We start from the raw sequence: 15,690 nt of genomic DNA, 5'->3' as shown, positions 1-15,690 counted from the left end.
CACAGCACAGGAGCAGGACGACCAAAACATCTGGACTAGCAATGACTGTGTCAGGAGATAACATACCTATTATCACCCTCTGTTTTCTCCAGGCACGCTGAGCCAAAGATCAGACCCCGAATATCACAACACAAGTTAAATGGGGTTGGGGAATGTTTAAAGCCCACTGATCTTTGAGACACAGAGAGATGAACAGCTGCTTGCCACACACTCTCTAGCCAGGCTATCAGTAAATGATGGTTTTATACGGCCAGCTGATTTTGGCTCCATGCACAAGAATAATCAACAAGTCCTACAGAACAACAGACAGAAGCATCTTATGATCTGCTGATCAGCAGTCTTACATCATTTGCCTGTACCTTCCAAAAACATTTTATATCATATGATACCAAATTACTATTGAAGAACTGTGACCACACTATGGTTTAATCTGCAGTAACTAGTGTTTGGCCACTTGGGGCAGCAGAACCAAGCTGAAAACACTGATATATCATCAACCTTTTAAGTTAATATATTCTCCTCTTAATACCAAATTACTATTGAAAGACTGTGACCACACTATGGTTAAATCTGTAGTAACTGATTTTGGTGACTTGGGGACAGTGGAGCCAAGTTGCAAACACTGATATATCATCACCTTTTTAGTTAATATGTTCTCCTCTGTGCACAATCAGCAGTTATGGAGTCATTCACTTTGAGTTGTGATTCTTTTCTCTGAAAACAGCTGCCTGTTCATGAGAACGCTGAGAGTGAACCAAAACAACAAAGTCACCTAACGTTGTTAAGGTTAGGTTGGTCATGGTAATAAAAAGGAAAAACAATGTTGACTTGCAGTTGGAAACAGGAAGTGAACATTGATCTACCATGTTGAGTTCCAACGTTTTGTTGTCCCATCAATCCAACCTCAACTTCCTCCAAACTCAGACTTTGTCAATCTATGATAACATCACTGTAATGACTGACAATAGAGTTGAATGATAAGCAGGTTGGATACATGGGCAGGCAGTCAGGTTAGGCAGAGGTATCAGAATAACAAAGGCTGAAGACTGGGTCGAATATACGCTAGAAAAAGGCTGAGATGCTTACAGGAAACTGAAGAGATGAACTGGCAGAGACAAATGGAAGCCCACAGACTAAATACACAAGAGAAGGTGGGACACTTAGACACAGGTGACACTAATCAGGGTGGGGCAGGAGGACAGGAAGTGAAGATCTCCAACACAAGAGGCAAAGGTGATTACAAAATAAAACAGGAAATAAGCAAGAATGCATAGACTCAGGAGCTAGATGTTACAATCACCTGATTACCTCTTTTACTCCGGCTAGAGATTGCTGTCACGTTAACATCAATTTTATAATTCTAGGACACTTGCTGAAACTCATTGTCATTTTCCATTTTTGGGCAGTCTAAGACTATTGCATGCTTGATTTATGTGGAAGAACAGGTAATAAATGGTGCTCAGATCATCCACAGACTGAAGAAAACAAGCATTAACTGTAGTAATAAAATTATCATATTTATCATATTTAAAACTATTACAGGGCTAGATGCAATGTGTGATGCTGAACTTGAACTTTATAATATACCTTTTGGTTGCCTGTAATATAACACTGTAGAGGCTCTCTGTTTTAATGCAGACTAGAGTGAGTTACGCTTGGGTAAACATTTGAAAGGGTAATGTTTGTCGATGTAGCTTTTAATCTTTGCCAGTATAGGAAACCACATCTCTAAAGCTGTGCTTTTGCAGCAGTAGTTATTACATCAGTAATAAGCTGAAAGTAATTCATTTGTGTAGCACACTTCAACAACAAGGCAATTCAAAATGCTTTACATACTGTATGTATGCATCAAGACAGAATATAAAAGCAACACATGGCAAAATAAAAAGGTTGAATTTGAAGTATAAATAGAGTAAGACAGATAAAAACTGCTGTACAAAGAAGTAGAAAAGAACTGTTGGAAATTGAGCTTTCAGAGAAGTCTGAAGCCTTTGTGCTCACATATATTTATCTGAATATTTGACACTTTGGCTAGGTTTAATATAAACATCTGACATTTTAACATTATATCTATAACTGAAAATAGGGAAAAGCATATTAGGTCTGCTTTAATATTTTCATACAAGCACTGAGAGTCTTTCTTATAAGTTGGCACCTGTGCTTAGAGTGCATTCCATGTAGGAATCTACAGCCATGCTAACAGCTCTCTATCTCTCTCTCTTTTCAAATGTTAGTGGACTGAATGAATCAAATTCTGATTTTAAAACGAGGTATTTAATGAAGCTGTGCTCGTAAAAATGTATTTACCATTTTACAGTTTCTCTTTTTCTTATGATTATGGATGCTTTTTGCACCAATGTGGATCACATGACAGACCCAATTAATCAGTTTGGCCACTATGTCAAAATAACTTCAGAGCCCAGCACTGTTCCTGAGGGTCTGGCACTAAACACAAAGTACAGCTTAGGCTGATGGGACTTTGGTCATGAATGAAAGTTTTGGACATATGGTGGTTTTAACTTAACAGGAGAAACACACACAAATAGGAAACTATGAAGTCAGATTGTGACACAAAGAAGTGGAATGATGGCCAAACTGGCCAATCAACTGGAGCGGGTGCTTGGGTTACTCCATTCTTAGTAACTTAGTACTCACTTGATGAGTAGAGTTTTTTCCCCCTATTTTCAAATTTTCATTTAATTTCAACAGCTTATTTTGTAAAAAAAAATATAAATAAATAATAAATGAAGAAAATAATTTTAATTTTACATTAATCCCATGAATGAAAACTGCAATATTTGAGTTATTAATTTGAACTAGAAGCAGTAATTAAGAGCTTCAATTTGTGCTGTTGAAGACTCTCTGAGGCAGCAGCAGGAAGCTCAGTGTGTGCCCTCCTTCCTGTTTTTATTTCCTTTTTTCTGAATCCCGTCCTACGATCACAACTGCTGCTTTTAAATTATGAGATTCGTCTCATTGGAAGAAAGTAGAAAATGTCACAGATTTGTACTTCACATTACACCGGCTGCACTCAATCAGCCACTCTCCGCTCGGTAAAACACACCTGCCATGCGTGACACCTTCATTCATGACCCTTAAGTTCCATTACATACAACCAGCACAATGCTTTGCTACTCTGTCTCTCTCTCTCTCTTCCTTGCTCTCATGCCCACACCCACACACATTGTGGGCGGTACAGTGCCCTTCTTCGACTGCTGTAGAACTTCCGATACCACACAAGAGCTCATGGAGATCAAAGACATGATGCAGTTAAGAAAAAAATAAGATGATGAGGGAGAAGAGAGAAGGAGGGGAGGGATGTGTAGAGGCGATGGGGATGTAGATAAGAGGAAGAGACAGAGCGAGAGAACAAAGGTTAGGAAGAATGAGAGCTAAATGAAGAGGATGAGGGGAAAGGGGTAGTCACAAAAATCATAATAAGAGGTAAAGAACACCTATCAAGAAACGTGAAAGTCAAAAAGGGATTTTTGTATTGAAACAAATATTTTTTCTCTTCTACTGGTCTACAATTATGTCTGCACTTGATCACAGTAACATTATAGATACATATATATGCATGCTTCTCCCTCCACCTTAATGCCTCTTGACTCTCTGTGCTTCATTACAGCTGATAAATTCCTCACGCAGCATCTTATATGAAAAGGTGGGATTGACCTCTTTAACAAACAGAAAGGAGCTGCATTGTATATTGTTTATTTATAAGACTCTACAGCAAAAACTGCCTTATTACCTCTGTTCTCTGGTTACACTCATAACACTTTAACATTACCTGTACCTCCTGTTCAATCTTCTTCTTGTACATACGTCTCTTTTGAAACTGTAAAATCAATTGTAGAAATTATTGTGAACCCGGGGAAAAGAAATATATATAATTTATCATTTATAGAAAAGACACATTCTTTTTAGATGTTGAAGAATCCAATATTAAAAGAATGCGTATTGAAAATAATGCTAAATACAATTGAATCCACACATTATATGACCAAAATGGTTCATTTGTTATTGAACTTACATATATCAAAGTTAAATTAAGAAACAACACTGACAACAACAAATAAATAATTGCACTATTTGAACTATTACATTAGAAATAGAGGGCAATGTATATACAGAATATACACATTTTTATGGAAATTATACTTGAAAACATGTCCCCTGTTACTTATTATGCATTAAAATCTGTACAGTATATCTATATAAGTAATGTAGATGGCTGATATATGAATCTACTGGCTAACTGCTCTTTAGATGGTTAAAGAGAATAAAATACTTCAACAACTGACTTTTAAAACTGTGAATTCTTTATGTTTATAGATGAAACAATGGAGGGCTTATTAAATATGGAAAATATCCCTTTTTGCATATTGGCTAGATGGTGAAAAACTTCCAACATTGAGTGAGTAATAAGCTCTTTCATTATTTAAATACATGAAAACCACATTTAACAAAAGTTGTGGAAAACCTTTGAAAGAAATTTAAACATAATGTGGAATCAATGCTAGAAAAATGATTGAAACATTAAAATGTTTGAAAAACCTTATGTAATGTTTCAGTTTTTTAAATTATTAATTAAACAACATAAAAAACTATTGAAATAAAGAAAATAATGAATTTTGGCTTCATGTGAAATAATTAATGATGTTTAGAATACAGTGTTCATTAAAAGTTGGATTCCAGCATGCTTATGGTGCAAATATAAACCACATTCAGAATCCTGTTGTCTTTGCTTGCAGGAGTGTTGATACTAGTTGGCCAACACACTATTCTGGTTATTACACTTTCTCTTTGGGATTGCAAAACAGAACAGGAATACTAATAGGCAATCATGTTTAATGTATTTAATTGTAATATTTTTTTATTGAATGTATAAACTTTATCTGCATATATCTTCAAACAGTCTTTATTCTAAAACAACTCTTGTTATAATGTTATAATATTTCTGAATGATGCTTCTGCTCTAAATACTTTGTTGATTAAGAGATGTGTGGGTCTGTATCAATGCTAATGTTGCATTTTACACAATTATGCAATCTATGAACAAACCTAAGAGTGAACTTTAAATCAAAGTCATTGAAAGACACAGAAATCATGTCATCAACAACACAGTGCATGACAACTACAAATATTCAATGTAAACATTCTTATGCAAATAATTCATGTAATCCATGCAGCTTTATGCTTCCACAAAACACACAGATGGGTGGCTATTTAAAGCTCCAACCAACATGCAGCGTATTAGTGAAGTGTTGTTCCACCACGAGAAGCTCCAATGTTCCTTATTGTAGATTCCTCAAGTGTGTGGAGCTCTACTGAAAGGATGAACAGCATTTACATTTGGAACTTAAGTCATTCTTCTATTACAAGAATGTCAACAAGCTTCTCCATTGCTGTGTTTATTAAGTGTAATGCTACAGAATGAATAACTGCTGCAAGTGTACTTAGAATTACATTGTTTTTTGTTAATATATGCTGATAATTTAAAAGGCTGGACAGCTTATAGAGGTTAAACAGAAACATGAGCTTCACAAAGTCAGACTAATATTTTCTCTTCTGTCATTGTGGACTGACAGGGGTGAGTCTACAAGAAGACAGTTGACAATTATCAATATTGAAATGTGTCTGAAGTTGGGAGAGCTGTTACTATTAAATGATGTTTTGACCAATCAAACCTTAGTTGGTCAGTTGCTGGATTTACCTGCTGAGTCAGCTTACCCAAGCTGGTTTAACTGGTGATCAGCTGGTAGACCAGTTTTGTGCATCTGGTTTTGTATGGTTTGAGTTCTGTTTTAACAGCTGGTAAACCAGTCACCAACTCAGTGCTGGTAGCCGGCCTACCAGCTGTCAAAAACCAAGTTCAAACCAGATACACAAAACTGGTCTACCAGCTGGTCACCAGTTAAACCATCCAACAGTTCTGAGCCACTACCTGGTTTAAACTGGTTTGAGTTAGCTCAAATTGGTCAAGCATTTATGAGCTCAAGCTGGACTTAAATCTTGCTCTCAATCAAGCAAAAAGCAGTTGTACTGTGGTGTGACTCTGTCTTAGATCAAAATTGTGTCCTCTTAAGGCCCATTTATGCTCAACGTTAAATAGGGATACGGATATGGACGGATCTTTCTGTCCGTGCTCTGTGTTCATTTTGTCCGTATTCCTGCACGTTTCCATAAAGCTTACGGATACGTAACAAATGGAGCAGTACCACCCCGGAAAACATGGGGGGGGGGGGCAGTGTTGCTGTCACTACTAAATACGTAGCTCTAGTGAGACATGAAGAGGAAATAACAATGGTGGAACTTTTTGAGGAAAGGTTGTGCGAGTTGGTTAGAAACTTTAAACATATCGTTTTTGTCTTTTATGCAAGAGGAACATTATCAGTATCTCCTCCACAGTCGCCATGTTTGTTTTTGACTCTGGGCTGCCCCCTGGTGGATGTATTAGTTAACATCCATGCCAACGTAAAGGACACAGGGAAGTATGTGAGCAGTGACGGTAACATCGTTGTTGAGCATAAATGGGCCTTTAGGCTAAACTACAGTGTTTAGCCTAAAGTGATTTCCCAGAACCCCCCCCCTTTTTCCCCTGCCACCTCACACTCAACACAAACCTCTGTAGCAGGTTATATTCACTTTTGTCTACAATATCATCATCTAACAACATGTTGTCAAGCTAATTAATGTTGCTATCACTGAGGCAGTTACCTCAAGGTGTATTTGTTCGTCCTGATGGCCGCTCCGTTGTCATCTCACCATCACGGAGATTGTGAATTATACTGTGACATTTGTCTTTAGATCTGGTTTGGCCTGCAAAAGTATGACCAGCCTCATAGACTCAAGTAAAGCCAGAAATGTCTTACTCAGTGCTGTCATTCTGGCAATGGAGCAATGGAGTCAGGCACTATTATACCACTAGAGATTTTGGAAGGGAGGCCTTGGAACGTACCCAACTAGAACCGGTACTGTTTGGGTGAGAAGGAGGGGAAGGAAGGGAGGACTGTGCCAGAGACTACAGAGACAAAATCTGTGCCGCATACCTCTGTCCTCTATTACTGTGTGCTCGCTAATGTGCCGTCTTTAAGGAAAGTGATGGACTTGACTACCGTTTCTGTCCTCAAGCTACAACCTTGAAATTGATAATTTTGGATGGCCCAACGAGATTGAATCCAGACTATACTCGCTGGTGTATGACTGGCTGTTTGTTTAACAGTGTGCTGCCCCAATTCTGAGTCAGTAACTGTGTCTCTTCCCCCCTTTTTACCTGCCAAGAGAATTCCCCCAATTATTTATTAGGTTGTTCATATCTATCCTGTAGCTAACATGGACAACGCACAATCAGTCATCATTACAGTGATGCAGTGTTTGCAGAGCACATTCCCTGATGCACCTGATATTATTAAGGGGGATTTTAATCATTAATCCATTAAGTCCCTTAGTGGTTTTCTTGAGTACCTTGAGACATGGTATCTTTGGATCTTTGTTATGAGACTATCAGGGGAGCCTAAACATCATATTGCAAAGTTTCTCTAGGCACCTTGGATCATAACACTGTTCATTAGTTCCAGTCTACAGAGAGAAGAAACAGAGAGGAAGGATATGGAATGAAGACTCATTTTGGGGACTACATAAATGTTTCTGAATGTTCAAATTTTGGTTGGAACATAAACCTGCAGACACATGGCCCTTTATGGAATAGTTTGGACATGCCTGTTTTGGATGAATTATCTTGTCATTCCTGAGACATTGTGTTTAATCATTTCTTAAATGAGATGTTTCTTAAACAGATGATATACCAGGAGAAATTAAAGGTTCATTAGGTAGACACACCCAGAAATGCCTTAAGAAAGGAGTTAAAACTAGTTACTTCTTAAAATATAGAGTTGAGAGTAAACTGAGGAATGGTAAAATGTGTACAGACTGAAACATCTCAAATCTTTGGTCAGAAAAAGAAAAATGTGCTCTGCTCTGTTTGGGAGTGAATTTGCAAATGTGTTTAATAAGTTGTCTCTAAGGTTTGACTCACACAACTTCAATCATGAACTCTCTGAGTTACAAGACATGGTTGAGAGCTTTGAGCTACAGATAGATGAAGATGAAGTGTGTAAATCTTTCACTCTCATTAAGTGCAGGAGTAGAGTCAGTGATGAATGAACAGTGGTGAATCTGAAGCAGTTTGTATTTATATTGTAAATGTTTCAAACCCTTCACTGCAACAAACTAACATATTTAAATTCCAGGTGTAGGGTGCAGATGTTCAGATTTCTCTTCTCTCCTTTGAAATTATTAGGATAAATATTTATATAACCTCACTTTCCTTTTCCATGAGTGGATATGAGTCATTATAACATCATTACATAACATGCAATGAATATGATCAGTTATCATACAGCACCATGTTTTTCTCGGCATGCTTTAGGCTGCACCGTAAATGCATTTAGAAACCCAATTTGTAGATAGTTTAGGAGAAATGAGACATTTCCTGAACACTGCTATATTTTCCTGCATTGAAATTCAGAAGCACATGTTGGCTTGATGTTGTGCCGGCTGTTGGATAAGCTACGCCAGTTCATAAAAGTGATCTTAGTAGTGAAATAGAGTTAGAGCATCTGTGTAAATTGAAGAGAAACACAGACAAAGAGAAACTGTATATATACACAAATGTTTGTCCAACATACCATTGCCAAATATCAAGTATGCATGCTGGCAAGAACTGAAAATTAGTTTCTTACATCAACACACACACACACACACACACACACACACAACATACATAATCTCTCCACCAAATGTCCTGGCTGCCTGGTTTCTTCTCAAACACCAAGCTGGTCATAGCACATGAACAGCTCTTTTGCAAAAGTAAAATGCTCTCGCCATGAAAATCTATTCTCAGCAAAGCCATCAGGACCCTCTTAGTCGAAAACAACATTTCTGAATAATATTACTTATCATTTTGTATTTCTCTATATGTGCAAATGAAATTCTAGTACATGAAACTTTCTAACACTGCTGCAGTTTGTCTGTTTTGGACAAATCGAGCACAGAAAAGTACCAAAAAAAAGTGAAATAAAATAAAAAATACCACTCACCCAAAAGTTCTATCTTATGCAGTGGTGGATGAAGTATTGAGCTATTTGTTTTAAGTAAACATAGTAATAGCAGGATGAGACAATAATACTACTACTATACCATAGGGTTGGTCCGATGGATGCTTGACAGCCATCGCCGATGGGGTGATGTAATCTACCTCGTTCGCACCTGTCATTGTACATCTTGTACAGTGAACCCTCGTTTATCGCGGGGGTTACGTTCCAAAAAGAACCCGCGATAGGCGAAATCCGTGAAGTAGTCAGCTTTATTTTTTATTTTTTTATTATTATACAATACAATACTGTACTATAGAATGAAACCAAAGATCAAAACCTGTTTTCAGGCCCAAGCATTTGTTTAAGAAATAGAAATATAAACGTTACCTTACAAATAACTATGATAGTTTTTAGAAATACTATAAAATAATCATTTTAATAATCAATACTGACTGACGCGTATTTCACAGTTCCTCTGACTGTGCCTCTTCGTCCTGACTCCGCTCCGCTGTAGCGTCTTCTACTCAAGGCTGTGGTGCAGGTGTCTTTTTCCGAGAGAAGAACATAGTTATGGGTAGTTGTTGGCGCTCTTTTTTCTTCTGGGCAAGAAGATTCTTATAAACAGACATGCCACCCTCGTCGACATTGTGGGTTTTGTCATGGAGAAAATTCAGCACAGAAAATTTGCAAACGTAAATTTGGCAAGCTGTACAGAGACGAGGCACAGAGACTGTTGACATTGCTCTATAGTCCCTTAGCCAATCAGGATGCAGAACACAATGCACTGTAAAAAAAAGCATAAAAAACTGCACTAAAAAAATCCGTGAAATAGCGAAGCCGTGAAATGTGAACCGTGTTATAGCGAGGGCTCACTGTATTGGAAAACTTTTAATTAAAACTTACCTACTGAGTGAACTCTCCCGTTCTCTCCTATGAACGAGTCGGACAACAATGTGTATCAAACACCTACGCCTATCTTAAATAATTTATAATCGTTATATTTCATTTCTAGGAAAAATACAGACTTTAACAGACTGCAGAGTGGGGGAGCAACACTATCGGCGGTATCCGTTTCCTCTTTTTTTTTTTAAATAACTTTATTTTTAAATAACATATGGCATGAGTAGTATTTGAAATATTTGTTATAATAAAGTACGCACCCCCCCACCGACATATGTGAAGTGAATTCAGACATGTTCTTCTAAACACATTAAATAAGTCATAAATGTATTTCTAAAAAAATGTGTAAAAAGCATTTCAATCATTTAGATTTGAATTGTGGAGCTAGGCTTCACAAACTGTGTTTCAACATTTCTGTGTTCAGGATTTAGTGGGCAGGTCTGAAAATCACCGCTGCGTTAGCATAAATCCTCCCCTGCTGCTGTAGAGGTATAAATACATTCAGCACACACTACTACTACTACAGTCTACAGCTAGCCACTTAGCTGCCGAGTTAACCGCTGAGCTAGCAGCAGAAAGCTCTCAGACATAGCGTCCATGTTTCTGGTAGAGGTGGTGACTTTGATTGACAGGTGACACTTGGTAGGGGGCGGGGTTTCAGTGAACTCAGCGGGCACTCCCACAGTGTTTGGGAGCAGAGATAGAGGCTGATTTTTACACAACTTTGAAGCTAATTTCATATATTTGGTGATTTTTTTAATCATTCAAATTTGGCAGGGTGGTTAACAACACACTTTTCTGTGGTATGTCAAACTCAGAACACATATTTATTCTTTCTTTACACTGACTTTAATAATAATTTCAAAACCTTATCTTTCATTTAGTTCCCTCATCCACTTCCTGTAAGCTTTTATTTCCATTTTCTAAAATGTTTTTAATCACATTTTTTTGTTGTATTTTTATATATGTATTATACGTAATATCTTTACCATTAGCTACAGATTAGCCTGATTAAGAACAAATATTATATAATGGTTGAAAGCAACGGTTAAATGTACAACAGTTAAATGCTATGTTAGATTTACGTTTCTTGTGATTTTTATTTGATAATTATGTTAGTGAATGTTTTTATTGATGCCTACCTGTACATGGAGTTTGACAGATTGTTGTGTTTGTGATTTGTGTTATATTTGTGTTTATTTATTTTGTTGTACCTGCAGCTCTTGTGTGTGTTTTTGGAAGAATGGAAAGGAAAGATGTTTGTTTTCATAACCAAAGGCTAACGGCTGAACATAAATGATTAAAATCTTATTTAAACATCAGTAAGCTAAACCATTGTCTTGTAATGCAGTGGGGTATGTTTCCCTCAGTTCCCAGGCGTGGCCCCTCCTCTGAACCTCCCATAATCAGCGTTAGATTGTTTAAGGCACCTGTCTCCCATTGTCCTTCCTCTGGCTGCCATGTGCCCTGACAGAGCCTCCCTGTAGGTGTCACCTTCTCATGATGGTGGTAAGTGGGGGCCCAGACATCTTATTGTTATTGTGTATGCAGGTGGCAAATTCATTTTCTTCTTTTGTTGCGACCTGCTACTGCTTTGTTGCTTGTCCCTTATAGTACAGCCTTAAAAGAGCTGTAACATGGAGTGGGCCAACTGGTTTTATTTTGTTGAACCCTGTTTTCAGCTTTGTTTCTTTGATTTAGAGGAGCTGTGGTCGAGTCTGCAGGGGGCGGCTAGTCACCCTGGGTTAAGTCCCTTTTACTGCATGCTATGTTTAAGGGCACTGGGACACATGTTTCACCCGTTTGCATGTTTACCCCTGTGTAGTCTACCACCCCACCTGCTAGTCCCAGTCCTCTTATGTTTGGTTTTCTTTGAATTTGTATTTTAGTGTCAAAAGATTGTCATTAGAGTAACTGATTTTGTAATAAAATAACCCTTTTTATATCTTATCTCAGTGTTGTCTTTTTTTGTCTTTCAGCTTATTTTCTTCAGTTTTATCAATAAAACTTTTTAATGTGGAATCACATCTGCCCCTCAGTGAGTGTATTTGCCTGCCTGGTTTATTGTTGAACTAAAGGTTATAAGTAACTGATTTCCTGGAGTTCAGTTCCCAGGTGGCGTAGTTGTGACATTAATCATTTCCAAACTTAGCACTGCCACATAAAGGTAGGAAGCATTTTAATGTAAAGGTAATCCAATGAGGACACTGCTGGGTACTCAAATGAATATTGTAATCAGAAAAGTAACGAGTAAAAAGTACACTGAAAGTAAATGTAGTTGGTTACATTCCACCTTAACTTGATTATTTAACGATAAGAAAACTCACAAATATGTAGCTGCAGTTATAACTGCCACTATCGATTCATCTATACTTTGGAAATGTAAGTACTTAGTTGTTACTACAATAGTAACAGGAGAACAAGCTAACACTAATGTTAAAGGATAATTACCGTTTTTTACAACCTGGACCTTATTTCTAGCATAAAATACAATCATTTACTCACCCAGACAACTTTGGTGTCATTTGGAGCCGTTCGGATGAAATTAGCTCCAGTGGAGCTCCGCGTATATCCATATAATGCGAGTACACAGGGCACCGAAGCACAGCCTCTATATAACGCATTATCTGCCGCCAAACTAGTTCATTTCTCCAATATTTAGTTATGATACGTTGCTATTCCCCTCCGAGCCTGTGGTAGCATGTTATCAACATCCAAGGTCTGTAGGTTGACCTACTAACCTCTGATCTGGATGATGTCATTTCCGAGCGTCTCTACTACAGTCCGGTTTATCATTGAGCGGAAATCCTCCAGTGTTGTGATACAGATGTTTATTGACACATCCAGACGTGTATCTCCTGGCCTCACATGCCATCATATTATCAGATTAAGTAACAGCTACATTCATGCTTTCATTGTCTCACTTATTTAATATTCTGTAAAATTTTTGTTTCATACTTAATCCTTCAAATTTGCTCTCATTTAATTCAAGTTGTCTAATGTAACTTTTACAGTCTTTGATTTTTAACTTGTGCTTAAAACAGAAATAATAATCCTGATTTTAAATTCTTTCTTCTATTCTTGTTCAGTCTCAGTGAAAATGTTCACCAACAGGGGTCTGCGTCAGGCTAAATTTGCCCTCAAGTTTGTTCAGAGGCAGCTGGTGGAGCTGTCCAATGAGTGTGAGACCGCAAACCAGAATGAACTGGTCTTCCCACTGTTCTTCGTGGATCTCCAGGACAAACTGGAGAAAGTCCTCCATGAGGTACGTGTTTCATTTTCTGATTCTAAGAAACACACACATCCCTTAGTTTATAGTGAATACTTTTTGTATTTAGTTGATTCATTTATAACAGAGATTGTGTCTCTTTTATGTGTTTGATTTAGATTCGCTCAGTCTGCTGTCCTCCACCCAAAAAACCAGAGGAGAGCGATTTCGACATCATCAAAAGGTTCAGCGGTGGCAGCTTTGGGTGAGTAAGACTTTACATTCTAACAGACTGTTTGGACTCCACAGAGAGTTCAGTTAAAAGGTTTTCATACTGAAGAATGTTTTCAGAGCTGATGTTCTGTATTATAAGCTGCTCATGTTTCCTTTTCCCTCGTGTGCAGGTCTGTGAATCTTGTCCGCCACAAGCAGACACGTAAAACCTTTGCCATGAAGGTGATAAAATGGCAGAATTTAACCACGGAGGTAGACATCGAGCAGGTGCTGGTTGACCGAGCCATCCTCACTTATACCGAGAACCCCTATTTAGTCTCAATGTTTTGCACATTTGAGACGAAGAGAGACCTCCGTATGGTAATGGAATATGTAGCAGGTAAGGAGGTTGTTTGTTTAGACAGGTATAGAGCAGATAAATGAGCTTTAAACTCACTTTCCTGTATTATCTATGGACTCCCCATCCGTGGTACCCACCCAACACACACTGAGAAGATCTAAACATGACATCTGACCTGACGTGTTCTGTCTTTAACTCTCCACCTGTCCTTTTTAGGTGGGGATTGTGCCTCCTTACTCAAAGACCGGGGGCATTTTCCTGTTCTCATGGCCACGTCGTACATCGCAGAGACCACCATGGCTCTCCAGTACCTGCACAGCTATGGAATCATCCACAGGGACCTCAAACCTGCAAAGTGAGTCAACCTGAATTCACAGAAACTTTGAATTCTTAATTCCTATAACTTAATCTACGTTTGGTGTGTAATCTAACACGAGACATGTTTGTGATTTCTCTTGTTGTAGCATGTTGATCACTTCCTCTGGCCACATCAAGGTGGCAGATTTTGGACTGTCCAAAATCGGTCCACTCAACATAGCGGATGATCTACAGAAACCATCAGTGAGCAGGATTGTCAAGGAGTTCACCGACAAAGAGGTAAGCCTTTGATTTTTCTCTTCTGTGCTTATTTGAGCTCAAAGCTGGATTGTTGTTCTTATCATGTTCTGTTTCCTACCTTCAGATGGTAGGTAGTCCTATTTATTTTTCCCCAGAGACCATCCAGCAGGTGGGCTATGGGAAACCTGTGGACTGGTGGGCAATGGGGATCATCCTGTATCAGTTCCTGGTGGGAAAACCTCCGTTCTACGGAAAGACCGTTGAGGAGATCTTCAACCACGTGCTCGAAGGTAAGAATCTTAACTTCTGTTCATCTCTTTCTACATTTAAGTCATGCTTGCAGATCTAAATTGAACTTTATTTATTTTAAAAGATGATTAAAATGTGCATTATGCTACTTGGATGGAGCTAAACTTTTAACTCTGACATGTGCTTTATTTTTCCTCAGATGACATCATCTGGCCAGAGGGGAAGGGTGCCCCACCAGCCGCTGCCAAGGACCTGATCACCCTTCTCCTGCAGAAGGACCCGAAGGAAAGGCTGGGTACAGGTTAGTGTCACATTTACTAATGATGAAGATAAGGATGAAGACAGGAATAGTCATTGTTTCCAGACATACACAATTCATCTGTAGTACATACCAAGATGTGTTGATATACAATGTCTGTTTGTCTCACTTGTTCTGTAGGAGGAGCCAGCGCAGTGAAGAGTCACCCATTTTTCAGGTGGGTGCACTGGGAACACCTCCTGTATGACGAGCCCCTATTCGTTCCCCAGTTAAAAACTAAGGAGGACACCAGATACTTTGATTGTAAGTACCAACAAAGCTTTACTCATGTCTCCAGAATCACTGGAGGACTTTTACTTTGCTAAAATTGTGACTTTCAGTCTACTTCTTTTTCACTGATGCATGCTGGGAGTTGTAGATAAATATCATGTCTGCCATTTTTCATAACATAATGCATGACTGTTGTTACCATGGACTATGTGTTGTCTACAGCCCACGCAGACCAGAAGAGCCAGACAGATGGCGATGATAAGGACTCACCGGTGGAACTTCCCGTCGTCCTTCAGTTTTTAGGAGGTGGATGAAGACATCCACCTCATCTGCTGTCCAGTGAGGAGGACGAGGGGTCCACCATGATGACATTATTGATCTTTTTTCTGATACTGATTTTTCTTTTTCTGGTGTGGCAGCAAAACATTTCCATACGTCTTTTGTCTTGTTCTTTCTTTTTTGCTTTCTTTCTTTCCTGTACTTTCAACTTAAAAAAATAAAACAAAAACAAACTGGTTGTAAATAAGCTTTTTGAACTACTAACAGTAGGGGTCATTTAGGTAGACAGCAGCTG

At 38.3% G+C, this 15,690-nt stretch overlaps 1 protein-coding gene across 1 annotated transcript; it reads left to right on the top strand.

Annotated features, from left to right (window-relative positions):
• Positions 1-1,100: 1,100 nt before the first annotated feature.
• Positions 1,101-15,430, top strand: LOC128369550 (microtubule-associated serine/threonine-protein kinase 3-like). The gene is made up of 10 exons (XM_053330626.1): positions 1,101-1,233; positions 13,088-13,263; positions 13,386-13,471; positions 13,611-13,819; positions 13,997-14,135; positions 14,245-14,377; positions 14,463-14,628; positions 14,787-14,888; positions 15,027-15,149; positions 15,339-15,430. The coding sequence occupies exons 1-10, from the start codon at positions 1,101-1,103 to the stop codon at positions 15,428-15,430; spliced, it is 1,359 nt and encodes a 452-aa protein (XP_053186601.1).
• The last annotated feature ends 260 nt before the right edge of the window (positions 15,431-15,690 follow it).

The sequence above is a fragment of the Scomber japonicus genome, chromosome 12 (genome assembly GCF_027409825.1).
Source record: "Scomber japonicus isolate fScoJap1 chromosome 12, fScoJap1.pri, whole genome shotgun sequence".
Lineage (NCBI taxonomy): Eukaryota > Metazoa > Chordata > Actinopteri > Scombriformes > Scombridae > Scomber > Scomber japonicus.
This window is presented reverse-complemented; position numbering and strand designations above follow the sequence as displayed.